A 24,992-nucleotide genomic window follows, 5' to 3' on the forward strand; every position below is an offset into this window, starting at 1 on the left:
TGAAATTCGTTTAGTGTCTTTGATAAATTTATGCACACATATTATCTAATCTTTTACAAATGTTAGAACACTAAGTGTAAAAAAATTGTTTTCAATACAAGCTACAGTGTTTATCCTTCCATTATAAAACGATTTATTTCGTTTTATTGCTTAAATTGTATTTTAATGAATGTTGTGAGTCTAATTTGATTTATGAGTACTAAATTTTTAAATTAAATTAATTGTGTTATTATAAAACAAATAATATGAATTCCTAAATATTATACACCGATTGCTGAATGTGACGCATTATCGGAAAATAGCATCAACCTCTATAATTAAATTTATTTATTTTAATTGCGAAAACCGTAAAAGCGCCGAATGCTCATGCGGAACTAATTAAAACTACAGTAGAGTCCGTTTATAATGACATCGAAAGGAATTGACAAACACGTCATAATAAGCGGACGTCATACAAAGCGTTTTGTGAAATGAAAAATCTTTTTTATGTAAATATGTATGTACTTAAGTATTTTAATACAGAAACATAGTAATTAAATATGTATACATACAAAATCAAAATTGCACGTAATCAGCACATTATAACACATACATACAAGTGTATTTTTTACTGTAAGTAATCTGTAATTTTTGTCTGCTTTTGTTTTTTCATTTTATTGTAAAAACAGTCTCTAATACTATTGTGTATAGAAGACATAGCTATGGTCAAATTATCATTTTCAATATTGCTGTGAACAAATCGTGATAATAATTCTGCAGCTTTTAATGCCTCTTCTGCGGTAGGTAATGGTGCTTCCTCGACTTCCTCTTCCCCATCACTTTCGAGTTGTTCCTTAGCACTAATGTTCTGTACGATATTTTCATCGGTGGGTTCTTCGAATGTGAGGAGAGCGCTATCGATGTCAACATATTCTTCCCACATTTCCGGTGCTGCTAAAGAATCTGAATTTAGGTTTCGTGACCACAAAGATAAAGGAATGTCATCTTCTTCATCGAATTCATGTTCTGATATTTGAATAGGTAAACCGTCGTGGCTTTCAATGAATCCTGCATGTTTGAAACAGTTATGAATGGTACTTTGTGACATTTTATTCCAGGCATCATTAACCATCAGAATTGCATCTAGCACCGTTATTTTTGTAGAAGAGTTGTTTTCATTAGCATCAAGACAATTAATCATTTTGAGCACAAGGTTCTTCCTAAAATTCGTTTTGAGTGATCGTATTATTCCCTGATCCATTGGCTGTAGTACTGATGTTGTATTCGGCGGAAGGAAAGCAAGTGTTATAGACTTTAAATCAGTAACATTTGGATGCGCCGGGCAATTATCAACCAGCAATAGAATCTTTTTCTTCTTCTTTACCAAATCACGATCCCAATCACGAAGCCATTTTTCAAAAAGTTCTGACGTCATCCAAGCTTTACGATTGTTAGCATAATCGACAGGTAATGATTTGACACTTCTAAAACATCTTGGTTTTTGTGACTTTCCAATAATGAGCAATTTCTTCTTCTCTGTGCCACTCATATTCGCTGCTACCATGACAGTTATTCTATCTTTCGACAACTTACCTCCACTACAATTTTCACCTTTAAATTTTAAAGTTTTATCCGGCATTAATTTGTCAAAAAGTCCAGTTTCATCAGCATTAAATATCTCATCATCAGAAAATTGTCTTCGTAACTTCGGCCACACAGATATTAACCAGTTTGTTGTTGAATTTTGATCAACAGACGAAGATTCACCGACAATTTTTCCCGCCACAATGTTATGTCGAACTTTAAAACGACTGATCCAGCTTGCAGAACAATTGAAGTCGAGAATACCAAAACGCGCGGCAAAACCATTTGCCTTTTCCTGTAGCATAGGGCCGCTGACAGGTATTCCTTTGTTTCTCATGTTTTTAAACCACTGAATTAATGCTTGATCAACATTTTCTTGTCGTGATTTTCGAAGCCTCTTCGGTTTCAAAACATTTGAATTGAACGATTGCTTAATGCGGTTCTTGTTTTTAAAAATCATTGAGATTGTCGAATGACCCACGCCAAATTCCTTTGCGAGACACGAGTTAGATTCTCCATTTTCTAATCTGCATATTATTGCACCTTTCTCCTCAATTGTAAATGCTTTACGTCGTTGAGACGACATTTTTTTCACAGTAACAAACGAAAAACAATGCGTGACCTTCAAGCGTCAATTACTCACTGAAATTCAAAACAAAAACGAGCCACGTGCCGAACGTCGTCGGGAATCAACGAACATTACCGGAGGTGTAAAGAATCATGTCGGTCATTATAACCGGACATAATTTATTAAAAATGGGTCATAATAAGCGACATGTCACTGTAAGAGAAGTCATTATATCCGACTTTTTTATAAAGAATTTTATATGAAAACCAAACTTCGTAGTGTAATTACGTCATAATAACCGGTTGGTCAATATAGGCGGAGTCATAATAAACGGATTCTACTGTAATTATCAACATAAACATTCTAATGTAAGATATAACGGAATTATGTATATTTGTATAATAACATTTGATATATAATTTAATTATGGAGATTATGATAAATAACATAACGTCAAAAGAATAAGAGTCGAAAAACTAAGTTCCTCAGTTAACCTAGTTAGTTAATAATTAATTCGATCATGCAAGACTACAGTCGACGCTCGCTAATGTGTGGTTGGTGGAAATCTCATTATTATTTCTTCATGCTCACTTCTTCAGAGTTTGCGGGAATGCATCTTCGTAAGCAGTTTGAGCTCGAGCTGCGAGTTTTGCTTTAGTTTCAACTGAGAAAATCTTCGGAGTGTGCTTACTTATTCAATGTAACACAGAAATACGTGTTCGCCCGGAGAAGATTCTAAAGATGACTTTATCAATTTGAAAAGCTTCAGCTGAATGGAATCAAGTGAGTTATCTATCTGTAAAGACTTAATATCGGTGGCGATTTCAAAACTGTTTTTAACTTAAATATATAGTTTAGTCCAGTAAATTATATAATGAAAACCATGATGTGCGTTATATGTGCGGATACTTCTATGGCTCATTCATATTTCATGATAGTGACCAGTCGATTGATTCACTAATCAGTGAATCCTTCAAATGATCTGAATGATCGAACGGATTTAACATGTTTGAAAGTAAAAGTAAAGTAACTTGCTGGGCGGAAGCCTCTGCCTCTACTTTTGTCTTGACTGGCAGACTGCACCACCTTTTGATAAATACATAAGACGATATAGCAAAATTGAAAGCACCACATACTTTTTAAGATTTCTTAAGATGTAATCTACGTGTTCTAGCCACTGAACTATCTCCAATCCTCGTGCAATATATATGTTATGTACATATAGATTGCATGAGAATGTTGAGGAGAAAATAATATTAAATTGTTTTGAAGGAGTCTTAAATATTAATGTATAGTTACGTGTTTTTAACCGACTTAAAAAAAGGAGGTTCTCTTCGATTATTTGTATGTATGTATGTTTGTCCGCGATTATCTCGCGTGTGGCTAAAGCTATTTGGATGCGGTTTTCAAAAAAGTATTTGTCACATTCGGTAGAAGGTTTTAGTGCTTTAATCGACTCGAAAAAAGGAGGTTCTTAGTTTGACCCATAATTATTGTTCAAGGTTAATATATATATAAAAAAGATATTAATTTTTTATATGTGTTGCCTGGATTTTGAGTTTGTTAGTAAAGCACTGAGCCCTAGTAATTAAGTAGCCACACTAGTCCTTTGATATTGAGGAGCAAAACTTTTAGACGACCATGGCGCTGCTACAAAAGGCGGTCAAATATTATAGATTTTGTCTGCTTTATTGTTAACCTTTCTCTGAGTCTGAAACTCTGGTTTTCAAACGGAATATATTATGCGGAATATATTAACGGAATATATATATTCCCATGTATTTTCATCAGTTATTAATACAATATAAGTTTCAGGTGAATAAACGACTTTAAAGTTGAAATTAGTAAATCGTTTTAGGACACTTTTTACACGTTGTTAGGTACTTAAGTTTTAGTAAGGATCCCCGATAATTTCCAGCAATAAATAATATTCTATGTTACTCAGGTTAAATTTAGCTTACCACCGTTGAAAGAACTTTGAAATCGGCACTGTAGTTTTTGAGTTTTATTAATTACAAACACACACAAAATTCAAATTTTTCTTCTTTTTAATAGCAGTGTAGAAATAGAATCAAGTTAGATGTTTAATGAGACAGATGTATTTTAATAATCACTTTATATTGAATGATATTTTTAAACATTTTCAATTATTTATATATAATACAGTATCATTTTAAATTGACATTAACTTACAATTAACTTAAAAGCTAATTAACCTTTTGCTAAATTCAATTAATCAGATTAAACGACAGTTCAAAAGTACTCGCATTAGCCTATTTTAATGGAGTATACATATTTCGATTTTAAAATTCAATTTTACATTGCGGCCAAATTTACGTTTAAATATTTGCAGATTACCTACTGCTCCACAAATAAGTCTATATATACTAATCCATACAACAAATACTTTCGTTTTTATTTTTAAATAGTAAGTCATTCTATCAAAAAACATACAATGTCAGTCACATCAATACGAAGTTTGCTAAAATATAACAATGTCATACATTAAATCACGAAATATTAACACAGCCTAACTTAGTTTTAAATACAATAGAATCGCTTAATTAAAATTACCATTTTAATTTTATTTTTTTTTTCTAATTAAATCATCGTTTCAATAAATACATTCATAATCTTCTCTTTCATACATTATACTAAATTATCACATTATTCAGTCCCTTCTTAAAACTCTTCCCTTTAATAGGTTCTCTTTTTAAGCTTAAGATGTATACCGTTTTTAGATTCTGTTACAAGTCGGCTGACAAATTGTGGTTCCGTACCAGCATCACCAAGCGACACTTCGTATCTTTTTAAAATATTGGAAATAGTTGCCTTCATTGCAACCCAGGCAAAACGGAAACCTAAAAAGAAAACAAATCATATTTACCAAGTACGATTAAAATAAATAAACAAAGAAAGAAGTAAATATCGAATATTACAAAGCATGTAAAATAGCTGCGTCGCCATATTTTCACGATTTTAGCTTTACTACACATTTGTACTAGAGCTAGGCAATAAGTGGCCTATGTGACATTTATTATTTTTTTAAAATGAATGCGAAAAAGCGTGTACAAACAAGCAAACTATATATCTCATAATAATAATACAGGTAAAATAATAAGTATTGCAAGTTCATGATAATATTTTTACCTATGCAATTTCTAGGTCCAGCACTAAAAGGCACAAAGGCAAATGTATGCATTGAGTCCAAAAACCGATCCGGATTGAATTTTTCTGGTTCTGGGAATACTGTTGGATTCTTATATGCGGCTTCGTAGAAAACTAGGACAGAACTGCCAGCGGGAGCGACTCGACCATCTTAAATTAATTACAGTTTGAAATTCATTATTACTAAAACTTTTTTATATTTGATTCAAAGTAATTGAAAAAATATTTTGTGAGTACAGTCGGGGTAAGAAAAGGTTAGGTGTGAGCGATAATCTGCTTTACCGATCGAAAATGAAATATTGCGTCGCAATGTTTTTTATTTAGATTCAAAGGGTACTAAGAGGTTAAGACTTGATAAAGGAATGAATTTGAAAACTGACGAAGGTTTTCTTACTCTGACTGTAAATAAGAAGCGTTAACTTAACCGACCTTTAAATCTGAGATCATTTTGTAATTGCCTTCCAATTTTTGTAACTGTCGGTATAACTCGAATGCTCTCTTTGATCACCGCTTCCAGGTACTTCATTTGATTGAGTTCCTGCGTCGTTGGTTTTTTATGCATATTTTTGTTGAAAATTGATCTCTGCTCTTCTAACACTCGATTTTGTATTTCTGGATACTTTGCTAAGCAATACAGCGTGTGACTGATTGTTGCGGTTGTGGTGTAATGACCCTGAACAGATTATTATATTATTATTGTTTTATCAGAAGAACCTTATTTTTAAGAACCTTATTTCTCATAAATACTTTATAGTTCATTTTGCAACGAGCAATACATATGTATAACTTGTCTACTAAGTTGGTTTCAGTGGTAGAATCTGTGGCAGTACATGTCCATATTGACCCGAAAAAGATAAATGACAAAAGATTGTATAAATTTAAATTTTAACATCATTAAATTTTTGTTTTAAATGTAAACATTTATGTATAAATTATATTAATATAAATCAAGCAACTATATTAGAGTTTAAAGAAGCGTTAAACGTAAAATCGGAAGTCATAAGTAAAAAAATCAAAATAATTGTGCTTACTGTGAAACAGAGAAGAGTAATTTCTTCATTAATGATATCATCCGAAGTTGACTCTCCATTCGACGATTTGCTGAATATCAACTTGTCCAGCAAACATCCGCCATTATTAAGTTTACTTTCAATTATCTCTTCGAGGTCTATATCAATATTTTTGTTGTTGTTTCGAGTTTTTTCAATTATGCTATTTAAGATTTTTCTTCTTGCTGAAATAATCTATAAGAAGTAAAAGTAATAGAGTAAATATCTTCTTTACAGTAAGTATTACGTGCCGTCTTTTTTAGACTTATCCGTTGCATTGTTCTTAAAACGACAGCGCTATCGATTCTAAGAAAATCAAGTCTACAAGCTTTGAGCTAGATAAACGTACTCTTTTGGGTCACCTCAGTCCGAAGACTTGATTGTAGCGTTTTCAAACGTTTTATCTTAAAAAATGAGCCGTTTCATAGATCGAAAGATTGGTGTAAGGTACAAAAAAGTATATGAATTATATTTTTTATGAAAAGTTAAAAAAACGTAAGTCAACATTTAAAACGAATCCAAAAATTTGTGTAAAATTTTGTTACTTACATTTGTGCTATTCTGTTTGATCGTCTTGATAGTATCCATCATTTCCGTGTATTGTGACGACATCGTAAACAGGAAGCGAATATTCCTCCAGTATGAGAAGTAATTGTAGGTTACTATTTTAATAACTCTGAAATAAGAAATACGCTCCTTAGCTACAATAGGTATCTTTTGAAGATTAACAAAATTCGACTCCTCTTAGCTGAACATGATGTTGGCATATGCATATACATTTTTATGCAAAGAGTTTTATGGTGGAATAGTCATCCAGTCTAGGTAACATCTGTAAATTTCCCACTTCTGGACTAAGGCCTCCTCTCCTTTTGAGGAGAAGGTTTGGAACATATTCTACTATGCTGTTCCAATGCGGGTTGGTGGACTGCAAATGTGACAGAACTTTTATGAAATTAGACACATGCTGGTTTGCTCATGATGTTCTCCTCCACCACAGAGCAAGAGATGAATTATAAACACGAATTAAGCACATGAATATTCATTGGAGCTTGCCTGGGCTTGAACCCGCAAACGTCGGTTAAGATGCACAATTTAAATAAATTAATTACTAAATACATTTTAATAAAGTAAAACACACTAACACTTACTTTCCACTGGCCTTTAAGTAAGGGTGATCAGGATCAGCCAACAAATTTGTTTCGACACCCATTAAACTCGCTGAAACGAAATAGACACTGACGAATTACAAAGTATGTAAAATAGTATTAAATACAACAAGCGATCTAACTTTAACTTACTGCACAGAATATCGTACATAAAAGGCCTCAGATAACGATACAACTCCACGTGGCTGTTTTCATCATAAGTGTCAAAAACTTCGAAGAGGCGGTCGCAGTATTTGTTCACATCGTCGATTTTCGCTTCTAGGGTATTAAAATTGAAACATGGAGCCATCAGCTTACGGGTCGATCTCCACCGTTCCCCTAAAATAAATGATTTAAATATTTCAAAATATCAATCTTCACTACTCATGTCATGCTTTTTAGGAACAAAATGTAAAATCAGAATGTTATAAAAAGTGATAGGTAAATAATAGGAAATTTAGTACCTTCTGAAGTTGACACAGAATTTCCAAAGAAAGGTTTCATTGCCATATTTCTCTCTAACGGTTTCGAAATTTCTGTCGAGTGATTTAGAATTGTCTGTGAAGTGATTAAAAATACAATAAATATAGAATTTTATTCTGCTTCTGAGCTCAGACAGCTCTTTTATGTCCTGTATAAATTAGTGCGTTTGCGTACAGTGTGAAAGCATATGTGATGAATTAAAAAATATATTTACACACTCTACACTCTGTTCAATATATTGCATAAGTTGAAACAAAAGTAGGCTAAATATGTGTTCCTTATTAATATGTATTCATCATTTCCTATTTACACTAAAATTACATTAGAAAAAGTTGAGAATTATTTTGACTCGATTTATTTTATTTATTTATTCTTATTGTGGATTTTAATAACACCATAAACCATCCCTATCACTGATGGAATCGCAAACAAACTTATATTTTAATTCAACTAATACAAAACTATTTAGGTATGCTTAAAGGTATTTTGGTTTTAAAACACAAAAACGAATAGCTTACCCCAATGTCATCAGGGTCTGTTAACAAAATCCAATCTTCGGAGCCGAGAGACAAACGTATATTCTGCTTCCCATGTTTTTCCCACATCGCCAACAATTTATGTGCGGACTCTAAAAAAATACTAATTCTTGAAGCTCGAGGAACAATACAAAAGAATAAACGAAATAAAGCCTATTATTGTGTTTAGTGCAATAATTGCTGGATGTTATTTAAATTAATTATTCTACGAATGTTAATTAAAACACTATTGAAATTAGTTTGAGTTTGATCATTAAATTATGTTGCACATAATGAATAATTTAAAACGACGAGTTTGGAATTATTACTTTTAATACAGTTTAATAAATATTGATATACAATAAATACATTATTAAAATACGACACGACTAACTTAAATATGAAAATTAAAAGAAAATTTAATATAATAAAAATATACTTTTATTTTTTAATTATTCTGAATAGATGACAAAATTCTTTAATAAAAATATTATGTTATTACTATTTATAATTTTTATTTAAATATTACTCAATAAAATAAAATACTGAAAAAACGATACCGCATTTTAATTTTTTCTTAATAATTTATTTATTTCACTACTTTTCGTTCCGCAGTTAATTTGAAAAAAACGTTTAATTAATTTCAGATTATATTTAAAACTTACCGTCCGCATCAAATCCAAGTTGCAAACCATTTCCAAATATCGGTAAAGGTGTGTCTCCGGGGAACTCACTTAACTTTTCCCAGCGATATCCACGCTTTCGTGTGAAGTAGTCATGTAGAAACACTAAACAAACCATAAAACACAATAATAATAAGAAAAACATTTTTCAGACTTCTCGTAACAATAATCGTTGGTGCTTTTATATACTTTGATATCGAATCTTATCTGATACTTTTCATGTATTTGAAGATAATTTAATTTTAACATTTGTACGTAGTTCATTAATCATAGAATGCTTGAGTATATTAAGTGATCTAATTCTTATCATGATTTTTTTTACAATCGTTTTAATTAGATTTCTTCTTTAGCGTTATCCGTTCTAGAGGTTACGAAGGTTTTTTTTTTAAACTAAGTTTTAATTACTTGGTTTGTAAAAAATACTGTAGAATATTAATTAAATTCCTCGTGAGTTTTTCTTTCTCTATTTTCTATATTGTATTTATTTCATTTCGTATACCTCGAAATAAAAAGACCCCGAGGGTGATGTTACAATTATCTTATGAAGGATTATTTAAGCAATTTTCTCACTTTATTCGTAAAACTCGGAATCAATTATACTTTATTCTTTGTTATATTTATATTCCTTGTTGGAAATATTTGAACCTAAGAATAACATAACTTTTAATTTACAACTAATAGGATAATAAAAGGGAAAAGTTTAAGACAGAAATAGAATATTTATGAGAAACCATAGCAAAAATTTAAGCCACGAACTTTAGTACGAATCTCATTTGCGTATAGGAAAAAAAAAATACGAATCACGAAATATTGACTACGAAATACTAAAATATTCCAAGTTCGATTTTCAACGGAAAAAGATCGGATAGTGTTTAAAAATACTAATAAAATTTTACATTATGGTTTGTTTAAGACCAATACCATATTTAATTAGTATATAAATCTAAAAAAAACTGCTAGGATTTTTGACTGTCATTAAGTATCACGATATTTGATTCTACTTGTTTGCACATGAATATATTCTACCGTGTCAAGTGAGTATTCTATACAGATTAATTTTTGTGGTAGGATTTTTTAAGCCCGTCCAAGTAGGCTCCACCGCCATGTAGTTATAATTAGTTCAATTGTAATGCGGTTGACGGTGACTGAACCAGTGTCATTAGTGGCACAAGGATATGACAACTTAGTTATAAAGATGTATTTATGTTCCTTGTTCTGGCGCATTCAAATCGTGCGATGTCAGAGATGATAAATTTTTTACAGTCTAAATATCTGTTAGGAATGGTGAATGTACTCAGTATGCTCGTGGTTAAAATGCGAACCAGCACACCTACAGGTATGAGGAACATAACGTCTTAGTTCCCAAGGTTTGGCGTTGACAGGAATGCTTGATATTACTTACGGCACTAAGTCCATGGGCGATGGTGACCACTTACTATTAGTCAACCTATTTGCCTTCAGTGGACCTTTTCCAAACAGGTCAATGGTTCAATGGATCTCTTTTCTGATAAATGTAATAATCATTTAACTTAATGTATAAAATAAAGTTTATGGTATCCTCAAATGAATAGTTAATTTGAATTGTACACTACTACTACACCAGTGCTATTCGTAAATATAAATTTGTTAATTATAAACGAGTGCAATATTACCTTTATAGTGGAATTATTGTATGAACTTTATTGCGTTCATTTATTACAATAGAAATAACTAAACAAATTGTGCATGAAATACGAGTTAGAACAGAGAAAACTTTGATTATCGACTTACAGTGAAAAGAGCAACGTTCGTTTTAACCCCGATATCCGCGTAGTAGCCTCTGTCGGTTGACTCGTATGTCCTTTACTGCTATCGGTATTAATTATTAAAAAAATTATCTTTAATTATTATTGGTATTGTGAAAATTCAAATGTCATTACAAATGGTTGTTGTTATAACACATGCAATATGCGGTTAGTGGTCGTCAGTGGCACACAAAACAAAGCTAGCATTATCGTATTATGTTGCGGTACGCCGCTGACGCGTTAACGACAATATGCCAGTTTATTAGCAATTAGTTTTATATAGCTATTTATCAAAGAATTTACAACTCATTCCTATGAAACATCAATTATAATACACATTAATAATACAGGTTAAACACACACATACATATTTGTCATGACATATATGTATTTCACAGTTAAATTGTAAATAAGGTTAGTTTATAACCCATATCGTGAAATGTAAGTGAGACAAAAACATGTTTCAAATTTTATAATCGATTGTTTACAGTAAATGTATCGTGAATGAAGACCTAACAACATTAATTCTTGCTGTAATGTACGAAGCTCATAACTATATTAATTTTTAATTCAAGTCATTTTGTTTTTCTAAATGTAACAAATGTTATATTAAGTATCTTTTTTACTTTCTTTATACATGTAACTTTATGTACGCATACCACAGATATAATAAAAAACATATAATGACATAATCATTCAAATCCAAAATATTAGGTTGGGGAAAAAGTCTTTTCGCATATGGTATGTATGAACTTGTAATAAAATCTCTTTGGCTATACCATTTGTATCTGGCTGGTTTTGGTATCATTAAAAAGTTTTAATTTTAAAGAAGGCACTTCCAAATTCAAATTAGGAATTTGTGTGATTTTCATTTGGTTTTGTTGTTAAAATGAGTGAATCTAAAGAAGAAATTCGATACATTTTAAAATTTTACTATAAAAAAGGTAAAAATGCAACTCAAGCCGCGAAAAAAATTTGTGATGTTTATGAACCTAATGCAGTATCTGTGAGAGTAGCGCAAGTTTGGTTTAAGCGTTTTCAAGCCGGAAATTTTGATATCAAAGATGCATCTCGCTCTGGTCGCCCTGTTACGGACAAAAATGATGCCATTTTTGAAAAAGTGGAGCAAGATCGGCATATTAGTAGTTACGATGTAGCTGAAGAACTGGCAATTGACCACAAAACGGTTTTGACTCATTTGAATAAAGCTGGGTACACAAAAAAGCTCGATATATGGGTGCCTCATGAACTCACTGAAAGAAACCTAATGAACCGTGTACTCATTTGTGATTCTTTGTTACGACGTAATGAAACCGAACCATTTTTGAAGAAGCTGATAACTGGTGATGAAAAGTGGATCACATACAACAAGAACGTGCGAAAAAGATCGTGGTCAAAGGCCGGTCAAGCTTCACAGACTGTGGCAAAACCCGGATTAACTCGCAACAAGGTAATGCTGTGTGTATGGTGGGATTGGAAGGGCATCATTCATTATGAGCTGTATTGCGAACAATTGATGAGATTGAAGCAAGAAATTGAGAGAAAGCGGCCAGAATTGATCAACAGAAGGGGTGTGGTTTTTCACCATGACAACGCTAGACCTCACACATCTTTAGCCACTCAACAAAAATTACGAGAGTTTGGCTGGGAGGTATTAATGCATCCGCCGTATAGTTCTGACCTTGCACCTTCAGATTTTCATCTGTTTCGGTCTCTGCAGAATTCCTTAGGCAGTGTCAGGTTAACATCACGAGAGGACTGCCAAAACCACTTGTCGTAGTTTTTCGATCAGAAGCCCCAAAATTTATACAGCAATGGGATCATGTCACTACCAACAAGATGGCAAAAAGCTATGGAACAAAATGGTACCTACATACTTTAGTCAAATGTAAATAAACTATAAAAAAAACTTTTTGAATTTTCATATAAAATACGAAGAAACTTTTTCCCCAACCTATTATTTCAATAGCATACAGCTGATAATGCTATAACGACAATTATCTCTATTATGAAAAAAAAAAACGCTGATCTTGAGATCAATAGTAATAATATTGTTCTTTGAGGATTCAATTTAAAAAAAAAAAAACATAAATGTAATATAATTACATTACATTTGATAATATTGCAAAACTAAACGTCTAATTACGGTAAATGAAAATGTGTGGGCCACTCACGATGACATTACTACGACCTGGCTTATCTAGGAGTTTAAACGACGATTAATTATTAATCTATACACATGATATAAAATAACCGAGCCGTGAAAGTACTTAAATTTTCTTTAAAATCAATCATACTTATATATTTTTTCATATCATTAATGCCAATACACAATTTCGAAATTAATGATCTGTAGCGTATGTACACACACCTCTTAAAACTATTGATTAAACTCAGAAAACGTTAATGATACAATTTTCAGAAAGGTGATGAAAAGGTGAAGATTTATTCTCAATTATATTTCAAGTATAAATTTATGTTTAAATGAATCTAACGGTTTTTACTGAACTTACTACAGATATATGATTACCGTCGATAAAATTATTTATTTCTACTATGTCGAAAATCATTATTACGATTAAGAAAAGAAAAGTCTGTACAATATCTTTAGCTTCCATAAAGACTTTTTTGCCTGTTATCTAAATTCTAGATTAAATTTAACACCTTTGTATATATACAACTATTTTCGTCGCATGTTTCATAATTCAACGTTTCGGCACTTTAAGTTTTTGTCGCTGAAGTTTTGTCATTAAGAAGCATATATCGGCTTTAGTATAAGTACAAATTCCGTTACTTGATCGTTTAGTTTTCGTAGCTGTTTATTTATATATATCACCTTAAAATCAATAATAGCGTGAGCTTATAATATATCTAGCGAGATTGTAAACTGTCGAAACATTGTGAACGAATAAATGTTTATAATAAAACAGAATAAAGTTTTTATAATTGAACTGAAATTTATATCGATACATTATTATTAATTCCCGTTATCCTACAATTAAAATTCATTTTTCTAAGAATATTTGAAATATAATTTTAATTTGATCGTTTATTTAGCGAATACCAGTTTTATCGAAAAAAGTAAAAAAAAAAAACAGAAATCAAATAACATTTACATCAAATACTGCATATTTGTAGTGAATTAAAGTACAATATTATTCAATATCTACATATTTTAATTCGAAATCATTCAATTTACTTTCAAATATTTGTCTATTGACAATAAATATGATTTATTTATAGCATATTTTTATTATTCATGTAATGGTTATGGTAAACTAAGAAAAACAAAAAAAAAAGGCGAAAAAATTAAATTGTCTGACTACAACAACTAGTACTTATCAATAGTATGAAATTATTTGTGAAATTTAATTCCTAAGGAGTTGTTTAAATAGTGGATGAATTATTTACGTCTACAATTATAGAAGATAATTTATCTATGCATAAAAACGTAATAGACGTGTGATATTGTTTTATGAAATTCATAACCTAAAGTATGATAAGTGATTTTTGAAAGTTATAGATTCAATATTTAGGTTTATATTTTACAATAGGATATACACAAGGCTAATTATAATATAATTTAATTTATGGTGAAATTATGCAACTAATGGCCCGTCAAAAAATAAAATGTGTTTGCTACGTCTTGTAGAATTAGTAATCTTGACGCACAATAATTGTCAAATGCAGTTTAGGAATATTTGTTTTCTTTAAATTAATAAAGGATTATATAGTTAACAAAAAATATCGTCAAAATCGGATTGCAAACAAAACCCAAAAAACAGCCAGACTTAATAGTAATCTTCTCCTTAAAATAACAATGTCGAGAAATGTAATTTAAGGAAACTTTGTTTTAACTGTAACGCAATTTAGGTTTTAGTTTATAATAATTTTCCATACTTATTATACTTCCATAGCTATTTAATAATTTTTTTTAATAATATTTCAAATAGTTATAGTATTTATTTTCGGAACCGTGAAATTTTGCCATACCTGCGTGCCATGGCGAAAGTGTGTAATTAAGTAATATTTGCATGAATTAAAATCAAACATCGTTTTTTATTAATTGAGTAAGTAGGCGAGCAAGAAAGCTTATCTTACAAGCACTTGGAGTTGGCTCGTGGAAGAGATGCATCATTTACACAGAGCGCTTGTTGGCCGCAGTTTCCACCTGTTATCGAGTGGTGATGCCAGATCCATTTAACCGGCTCCGGTGTTCATACCAATAGATTACAGCAAGCGTATCGTAGCCGCCACGTCTAAGCTTTACCTTGGGATTTTATACTACACTACTAACTAATACTTAAAGAGTCAAACTACATCGATTTTCCAATATACCTATTCGATGCGGTTCCTTAAAAGAATACAGTTTTATACGGTATTATTATTATTATTTAAAGTTCTTTACTGTAATTTACTATATTGTCATTACTGCTAGGAGATTGATTACAACCCACTCATCAGTTATTATACCGTAAATCACCAAAATTAAGATTTTAAATGAATATGGCTATTTTTATTACTAAATGTATTAATTTCGGGATAAATATCCCAATATAAAAATATAAAAATAAAAAACATGGTAAATACATGTTTTTTATTTTTGTTCGGTGGAGCTCGATATTTCGACATTATCTGCGAATGTCTTGTTCGTGAACAAATATCCCGAAATTAATACCTTTAGTAATCACCAAAATTATTATTGTTGATTTTCATTTGAAGGGTGAGTAAGTCAGTATATATACCGTCGTGACCGATGTCGGTCAGCAAGCAGTCATATATTTTTTTGTTTCTTATCCGTATACAAATAAATGCATTTCAAAGCGACACACTTTGGTTTGTTGGTCTCGTATAGTAATAAAAATAAAACTTATTAATTATAGAGCGATTGAACATTATTATACTTACAAAATTAGGTTTGCACAATTTTATTCCAGTTTGGTGGGTAAAGCTAGGTTATAATATATTCTGTATTAAGAAGTAATTATAAAGCGTTAGGGTTAGCTTGTGTACGCGAATCTTATGTATTCATAATAAATGTAATTGAACTTTAAATCGATTTAGAGGCATGCTTCGTATTGGTATTTAGTTTTCTAATAAGATTCTAAAGGAACAGCGCGCGCCAGTGAATGTTATTACGACCGCATTCGATAGAGGTTCCTAACGGTCGGATCCTGAGGTTGAAGTACTGCGTTTACTCTTTGTACGATCGGCTTGTAGAAATCACAAATATACGAGCGACTCTTCTGAGCATCAAATATTAAGGTTTAAACGCTTACTTGAGTGTGTGTGTGTGTGTGGGACATACTTTACACTTCGTTGATATTTTATTTCATATTTATTAATATACAGCTTTTTAGTGTTTTAAGTTATTTAAAATACCATTTAATTTGGCGGCATTCTTTACACATAATTTTATCGAGGTACACACCTATTTACCCATTTAGTCCTTTTACGGAACTCACACTATCTCAATACCAAATTACATCTAAATCGGTTTAGCGGTTTAAGGTGAATAGGAAACAGAAAGAGTTACTCTCGCATTTATAATATTATTAAAGATTCGAAGTAAAATAATTTAAATAAAAGAAAACCTTTTGTATTTTTTTAAATACATATTAACAACTAATTGTTCCATTTTATACCTTTTTGGAAACTTGCGTCATTTTCTGTAATTACTTTTAATTAATTTAAATCATTACTGTACTCGTAAATGTGCAATAAGGTCACGCAAAACTCATTAAAACTAATCATCTATAAAATATACATAATTGTAATGTAATGTGGAATACTGATATTTATAACATCGATTTTGTTATTTATACAAATACAATCAGGAATACAATTTTTCACTCATAAGCGTCTGGTATTCATGACATGTATAGAATAAGTAATTGAAGAGAAATAAAATGTTCCACTACGATAAATAATTGATTATCAGAAGATTACGAGTGAAAAAAAATGTGTGCCTGAATTCTCTGGTTAGTTAAAAATTTATTTGATCTTATTGATTCTTCAGAATACATTAGTCTTTGCTGCATAAATTGTATAAGCTTGCTAGTTTTGCTATTTTTTCAATTGAGTATCTTTAGAATGTGGTTAAAATGTATAAATATCTGTTAATAGTGTAAATGTAAAAAGAACAATATTCTTTATGTAGGTTTGCTTGTTTCTTCTAAACTGATGCATGCTTAGAATAGTAAAAGTAACAACCTGTAAATTTCCCACTGCTGGGATAAGGCCTCTTCTTCCATTAAGGAGAGGGTGTGGAACATATTCCACCTGTTCCAATGAGGGTATGCGGGTTGGTGGAATACATGAAAATGCAGGTTTCCTCACGATGTTTTCCTTCACCGCCGAGCTCGAGATGAATTATAAACACAAATTAAGCACATATATATATAGTGGTGCTTGCCTGGGTTTGTTGGACCCCCCTAACATCGGTTAAGATGCACGCTTTCTAACCACTGGGCCATCTCAGCTCTGTTAGAATAAGTTCCCAATATTCTCTGTTAATAAATAACACCCATGCGAAGTCGGGTCAAACGGCTAGCTATTTAACATAATACGGGTATAGAAAGATGTTTTTGAAACATGAATGGAGTTAAGAATACTTTGAAATGACTTCATCCTAAAAAAAAACTGTTGAAACTGGTAGAGTTGGTATGAAAACGATATTTGAGTAATTGAAGAATATTTTTACATTTGTTGTCGCTAAACAATCTAACTCCTATTATAAGATCAGATTAGAGAGCACCACAAAATGACCAAATCAGCTGAACTCAATTCATATTCATGGAGTCTCAAGTCTTAATAGCAAATCTCAATTAGAACTTCCTCTGTGAAGTCCAAACCTAATACTGACGATATCAAGGCGTTACTGAGCATCAAAGCCGTATTGAAATTTCAATACCGAATGCTTCTTTATTCAAAATTGATACCAAATTTAAACTATACCACGTACTTTAACTATTCGATTATAACAATTTACTGAATAAAATTCCTAATTAAATACCTTCGAAGACATTAATTACTAGTAGTCGCCCGAGTCATCGCTTCCGTTTTAGGTTTTAGTTGTCACGAGTCAGGTAAAAAAAAAGAGTCGAGATGGCCCAGTGGTTAGAACGCGTGCATCTTAACCGATGATTGCGGGTTCAAACCCTGGCAAGCACCACTGATTCATGTGCTTAATTTGTCTTTGAAAAATTTCATAGAAATTCTGCCACATGTGTATTCCACCAACCCGCATTGGAACAGCGTGGTGGAATATGTTCCAAACCTTCTCCTCAAAGGGAGAGGAGGCCTTTAGCCTAGCAGTGGGAAATTTACAGGCTGCTGTTGTAGGTAAAACAGCAGCCTATGTCCTTTGGAGTTCAAGTTTGCTTCATACCAAGTTTCATACATCGAATTCGGTTCAGGGGTATAGTCGTGAAAGAGCAACAGACAGACATACTTTCACATTTATAATATTATTAATATGCATTATCTTGTAAGGTTTAATTATTTACTTTTTTACACAAACGATTATTAATTTCCGTTTGATGTAAGATTCGGTAAATTACATTTGGTGACGAGGTCATAATAGTTGAGGTCGCAGGTGTGTAGTGGAACTGTTAAATTGCTAATTGTATAAGCTCTTAAGTTTGGGCTTATTTGGTGTGATTCACCGGGTTGTATACATTTCACTTGGTGCCTAGCTAACATGCTAGCTAGACGGTGAATTAGGGAAATCTTCAATGGTCACTAGCAAACAGTTTGAGCTTAGTCAAACTTGTAAATATATATGTATATGAAACATAAATGTGACACTTAAAAACAAATTAGAATTAAGATTAAAATCAATTTGATTATTTTATATCAGTTCTGTTTTTCTATAAAAAACGTAGATAAACTATTTGTAATTTTTGTTAGAACCGAACATGATATACAACGAGTTTTGAATGTACGTTTATCTAGTTATGAGATAAAATAAGATCAGTTCGTATAGTATTTAAAGACTACATTTTAAACATGCTTATCTGATCTGATGCAATTTTTGTTTTACTAAAAAGCTAGTAATTAAGATACATTGGTGGTATCTTAATTACTAGCTTTTAAGCTGAGCTTGGTGGTAGGGCTTTGTGCAAGCCCGTCTGGGTAGGTACCACCTACTCATCAGTTATTCCATCGCCAAATAACAGTACTCAGTATTGTTGTGTTCCGGTTTTAAGGGTGAGTGAGCCAGTGTAACTACAGGCACAATGGACATAACATCTTAGTTCCCAAGGTTGGTGGCACATTGACGATGTAAGGAATAGTTAATATTTCTTACAGCGTCATTGTCTATGGGCGATGGTGACCACTTACCATCAGGTGGCCCATATGCTCGTCCGCCAACCTATAACATAAAAAAAAATAAAAAAAACATTATCACAAGACTTCACTGTGCTAGAATTACTTCATTTTAGGAATTGCCGTTGCACTAGATGCTTCAACCTATATGGTTTTTACTACATATTGACGCAGATATAGTATAATATTGGTCTTAGTTCGATTTAGATTACATATACTAGGAACTTCTCATACAAGAAAACATACAATGCTCCTATAATCTCTAATGGATTCACTCCGCGTCGAATTAAATCGGATATTCATTATGAAATTACGCTTCGAATAGATTTCCATATTAACTTCGTACTTATACACGGAAACATACACACACTGATATAGAACACATACATATAAACCATATAATTTTCTAAAAACTTTTAATCGATTTCTGAGATCTGACTTCAAATGTCGCATGCAATACTACAGGTATAAGTTGAAAATTGCACAAGAAATCGTATTAAAGTGGTCGTATAGTATTTGATAATCAATCGATAAGGCTAATAGGAAATGTACGTGTCGAAAATCGATAACTAATTATGCGAGCGTGACTGCATTCCCGTAATAGCAATAGCATTACCTTAATCACCGACATGCACTCGAGGCTAGTTTTAGTATTATGAAATCTGATGTGCTTTTGGATAGTTTGACTATATATATATACATTTATAGTATAGATACATTTATGTGATTTTTTTCTATATATTATATATTTATTTCTATCTGCTATATTCCATATGCTATCTAGTATTTCATGCATATACTTACAGTAAGAGAATCATACGTAATTTGAGAAATTGATATTTCATCCTATGAAATATTATCAGTAAACGTATGCTAAAAAGTTTCGTCGATACATCGAAATTGTGGATTCAAGAAAAAATATATAAAGTTTTATTATATTTATATAAAATATAATAAAATAATTGTTTAATGTTTAATATATATAAAATAATTGTTTTTTTTTATTATGATTTATAGCAACTAAGTATATCATGCCACAAACACGAAGGTGTAGAGAGCTTTGGCGGAGAGTGTACAAAACAGCATAAGCGATCATCATGCCCTTTGATTTCACGGTATATGCCAATAAATGTTTCAAGAAGAAACCAATATTAGATTTTTCATTTTCATTTCTTTGAAGGTACTAAATAGGGTCCTTAAAAGAAATGTTCTTAACCTTTCTTATATGTATATAATTGTCAATTGATTACCTTACAATTATAAAAGGCCTCGTATTCTTTTAGTTGAAAAGAAAAATAAAGAGCAGAAAACTCAAAATAGTTTTCCAACGCTTTTGAAATAGTTTTTGGACATTTACAGTTAGTAGGACTTAGTCCTACTAATTGTAGCTTCCAGAAACTTTGTACGGCTTGCGTCAAACTGATCAAGTCGACCGGCGCACGTCGCGAGTTCGTAACACTCATTAATTTCTTTGAAGACCACAACAAACTTTTCAAGCTACTCCGACAATTATTAAGAAGTTATTTCTGTTTCATTATTGTGCTAATATATGATATAAATCGCTAATTTTAAACCTTTAATTGTTCGCTTTCATTTATTTTTCGAATTCAATACAATAAAAGAATGTTTGCATTTTATGAGTAGATTATAGAGTAAATTACCTATTTATTGTATTGGGTATATGGGTGTGATTCAATAACCTTTAGACAACGGAAAGATTTGCCTGGTAGTTTTGATTATATAAGTAGCTGCGTTTGCAGTCTACCTGCTCTTAATTTAGACTATAGACGTGACTAGAGTGAAGCTAATGTACTTCACTTAAAATAACTTTTGATACTAATCATGAAGTTTTATTTTTTATTTTTATTGCTTATACTACTTATTCCGATTTATGACAATATAAGTACCTATTGATTTTGACATTATTCCATATTATTTCTATTGATCTTTTATTATGAAAATCGAATAGATTTTATTTTAACTACAGCAAAGAAAATTTGTTCATTCTTCATTCTCATAAAAGAATTAGCGAATATCATCAAATATTTTAATAAAACATCAAATATGCCTGTTTAACAATACATACGTACGTACATTAAAAGTGAAACAAATCATTTGTGTTTTATTGAGCTTTTCGTTTAAATTTCCCCTAATTTCGTAAAAACATAAAGGGAAAAGTGATTAAACAAAAATGTACTTAAATGTATAAAAGAGAAAATATAAAAAATATAAACATTATCTTAAATAGTTCATTATATAATATTATGTGCCCAATTCAAGCCACATCTTTTGAGAGAATAATTTCTAAGAATTTACATATTTTAAACGACGCTTCTGAAAAATATGTTTTGTCATTTTCGTTTCTTTACGTAGGATAAATGTCACCAACAATTATACAAGGACATGTCAGCTAAACAACGAAAGTACAATTTTCTTCTTACGATAAGCTAAAGAACATTACATTTAACATTGAAGTAAATTGAAAATAAAATTGACCAAGTCAAATTAATAAATTTAAATAATATAGGATATATATTGTATTCTATTTACACACACATGAACATAATAAACGTACTTATTATTAAACAGCGAATGCAAACGAGAAAACGATTAAAGCCTCAAAGGCGGAGTTAAACTCGGAAGACCTGCGGGGCAATACTCCGCTATGCAATGAAGTTTTAATCGCATCAACTCGAGTTTCCAATGAGGGCAACGTAGGCACATACTCGAACTTACTGCTAACTCAATTATAAATTTTTGCTACATAAACATCGACTTTTGACTTTTGATATTGAACTCTGCTAGATTTATTACTAATAAAACAAATTAGATAGTTGCTTTTGAGTAATGATTAAAATTTCTGCAATCTTATAATTATTTTGTATCATGGATTATAAACGCATAATATAAAATAATAAGACTCGTACCAGACTACATTTTCTACCAACTGTTTATTTAAACTTTACTATTTAGTAAAGTAGTATAGTATGTAAAATATATATCCGGATTATTGTTCTTTATGAGATCGATGAATTGTCCTTTATAAAATTTTGTTCTCTTGTAAAGTAAAATAAAGTAACAGCCTGTAAATTTCCCACTGCTGGACTAAGCCCTCCTCTCCCACTAGGGAGAGGGTTTGGAACATATTCCTCATGTTCTCTTGTATAACTTTGTAAATATGTGTTCATACGAGTGATATAACAAAATATTGCATATAAAAAATTAAAAATTATCTTAGATTTAGACGCAATTCATTACTGAGTAATATTGATTAATATGTTTTGGTTCGAAGCTTGACTACTAATACAGAGGCAGTATAATTAGAAGCGTTAATAACGCAATGGATTTGAATGCAAAAAACCCGCAGGTTCGATCTCAACCCCTTGGGCTATTGTTCCGTGCACTCTTAGTCCAGCTTTAAGCTTTATTGGAGGAAGGAATATTAGTTATTCCATATAATGAAGCATTCTTCCTTTTTTTATTAAGTATATATTTATATACCAATCTTATACAACAAAATGATCGTTTGATTGACAGTTCTTTACCTTTGCAGTATTGCTTTCAGTTACCTGATAATAGCAGTTTAGAGCTACAATCGATTCGATAAAGTTCATAAAATTCAGTCGTACAGTAAAATGTTTCTCGCTTCCTGAAGTCCATTGGTAAAATCTAAGATATTTGAAAGTTCATATCTTTCAATAGTCTTTGTACGAAAAACTATTTAAAGATTGTCAAAATAAAACTTTTAGCAGTATATTATAAAAAATATTTTGTTAGAACTTCTTCTAATTACTCATATTGATATGTAAATGAAATATTAAAATTACTCAGTTTAATAATTGTTGATAATTTTCCCATAGCTATTTATACCATTTGGAATTAAATATCGCAATCACAATGAAAGCAATCTGTAGTCTATCCAAGAGCGTGGGCGGATACCATATTAATGAAGTAATCATAGAGAATATTTACTATTATAAATTTCCAAGCAGAAGAACAATCTGAATAATTACTATTCCGATGAGCCCGCTCTATTATTATTTAACAATAATTTCGCTTGTGTTTTACGTCACCTATGTATATATATTAAATGTACCACATTATACCCTGCAGCATCCCAAACCACACAAGCAACCTAAGAAGGCTTTAAATGAAATACAGAACTTTCAAAACATATACAACAATCAAATATCAATATTATACCGAGTATATGATCAATTATTGATTGGATATCCAATATAAATAATATGTTTATTAAATTTAATAAAAATTAAAAATTCGTAATGTACAAATCATGGGCGCGTTGAACAGAGACAAAAATACTCGTATCATTTAAAAGTGGACCAGCTCACCAAAGACATTGGCAAACGTTTTTTAACCTTTACTTTAAGGTCCAAACGATGCAACCACATTAGTGTATTATAACGGTATATATGACCATTCGACTTTTAATCGTATTTTAGCATCCTGACAGCCGAGTACTACGCGGAAGCGCATTCTATAATTGAACTGCTCTGACAGTAAAGGAATCACTGCAACTGTGAATAGTTAACCGGTAGTTGGAACTCATTATCTATTTGTGTGTGAAGTTTAACTGTTACAAAGAAATGCATCAAATACTACTATTTAAAATCTAAATATATTCTATTAAACCTTTATAGTCGAGATGGCCCAGTGGTTAGAACGCGTGCATCTTAACCGATGATTGCCGTTTTAAACCCAGACAAGCACCGCTGTTTCATGTGCTTAATTTGTCTTTATAATTCATCTCGATCTCGTGCTCAGCGGTGAAGGAAAACATCGTGAGGAAACCTGCATGAGACAAATTTCATTGAAATTCTGCCACATGTGCACTCCACTAACCCGCATTGGAACAGCGTGGTGGAATATGTTCCAAAATCTTCTCCTCAAAGGGAGAGGAGGCCTTTAGCATAGCAGTGGAAATTCACAGGCTGTTGTTGTTGTTTTTAGCACCTTTACAAACACGTTTAATCGTGCAACCTGATCAGCAAAGTTTAGTTGTAAAATGATTAATTTTGTGTCAAAAAGAGACATTCACTTTACATCAACCTCAAATGAAGTTTGTATGAGACAACTGCAGGCAGAACATATGAGCAGCGAAGTTAGTCATAATTGAGACAAGGCTGCGCCCTGCGGCGGGGGATGGTAATGAGACTCGCACCTTGCATACGGAATACGCTTGACACGAGCACTGACTGCCTTATTTGTTTACTCTACAACGCGTAGCCATTATTCATATTACGCCTATTAAAGTTGTGCTACTGTTTTGAACACAGAGAATGAAACAGACTCTCGAAACGCTGGAGGCATTTATTTAGCTTTTTTCTTGTTGTAATTGTTAACAGAGGCAACTCAACAAGTTTTTTAGTAGATTCAATTGTTTTACCAATTTATAATGTTAAAGTTTATATTCAATTTATTAAGATAGATAATTTTAACGAATCCGGTCTAGTTTTGTAATAAGATTAGAAACTAGTTTATGTGGTAGTGTGGGTCTTAAAATATAAAATAAAAAATGCAACTTCTATTTGACAACCTAAATAGGAATTTTACAAGTCTTTCAAAAAGAAACTCTGTATTGGATTTTATTTAATTCTTTAGTAATTGTTCGTTTATTAATAGCACCTATGATAATTATGTTATTTTATGTAAAAAATAATATATAACGTTCATTTATAAATA

General features: G+C 31.3%; 2 protein-coding genes across 2 annotated transcripts; both read right to left on the reverse strand.

Moving 5' to 3' along the window:
- Positions 1-607: 607 nt before the first annotated feature.
- Positions 608-2,149, reverse strand: LOC124544229 (tigger transposable element-derived protein 4-like). The gene has a single exon (XM_047122695.1). It carries the CDS (start codon positions 2,147-2,149, stop codon positions 608-610), a length of 1,542 nt encoding a protein of 513 aa, XP_046978651.1.
- Positions 2,150-4,267: 2,118 nt separating this feature from the next.
- LOC124544181 (cytochrome P450 4c3-like) lies at positions 4,268-9,328 on the reverse strand. The gene is made up of 10 exons (XM_047122641.1): positions 9,157-9,328; positions 8,495-8,604; positions 7,958-8,051; positions 7,647-7,832; positions 7,497-7,566; positions 6,898-7,024; positions 6,331-6,543; positions 5,729-5,972; positions 5,282-5,449; positions 4,268-4,992 (listed from the first exon to the last, which is right to left on the reverse strand). Exons 1-10 carry the CDS (start codon positions 9,317-9,319, stop codon positions 4,829-4,831), a joined length of 1,539 nt encoding a protein of 512 aa, XP_046978597.1. The 5' UTR covers positions 9,320-9,328; the 3' UTR covers positions 4,268-4,828.
- Between the last annotated feature and the right edge of the window lie 15,664 nt (positions 9,329-24,992).

This window comes from Vanessa cardui, chromosome 4 (assembly GCF_905220365.1).
Source record: "Vanessa cardui chromosome 4, ilVanCard2.1, whole genome shotgun sequence".
In the NCBI taxonomy this organism is placed as follows: Eukaryota; Metazoa; Arthropoda; class Insecta; order Lepidoptera; family Nymphalidae; genus Vanessa; species Vanessa cardui.

Coding starts and splice junctions, on each gene's coding strand:
- LOC124544229 (XM_047122695.1), bottom strand. CDS start 2,149: ATGTCGTCTCAACGACGTAAAGCATTTACAATTGAGGAGAAAGGTGCA.
- LOC124544181 (XM_047122641.1), bottom strand. CDS start 9,319: ATGTTTTTCTTATTATTATTGTGTTTTATGGTTTGTTTAGTGTTTCTA. Junction 8,052..8,494: donor CAGACCCTGATGACATTGGG/GTAAGCTATTCG, acceptor ATCACTTCACAG/ACAATTCTAAATCACTCGAC. Junction 6,544..6,897: donor TCAAACAGAATAGCACAAAT/GTAAGTAACAAA, acceptor TACTTCTTATAG/ATTATTTCAGCAAGAAGAAA.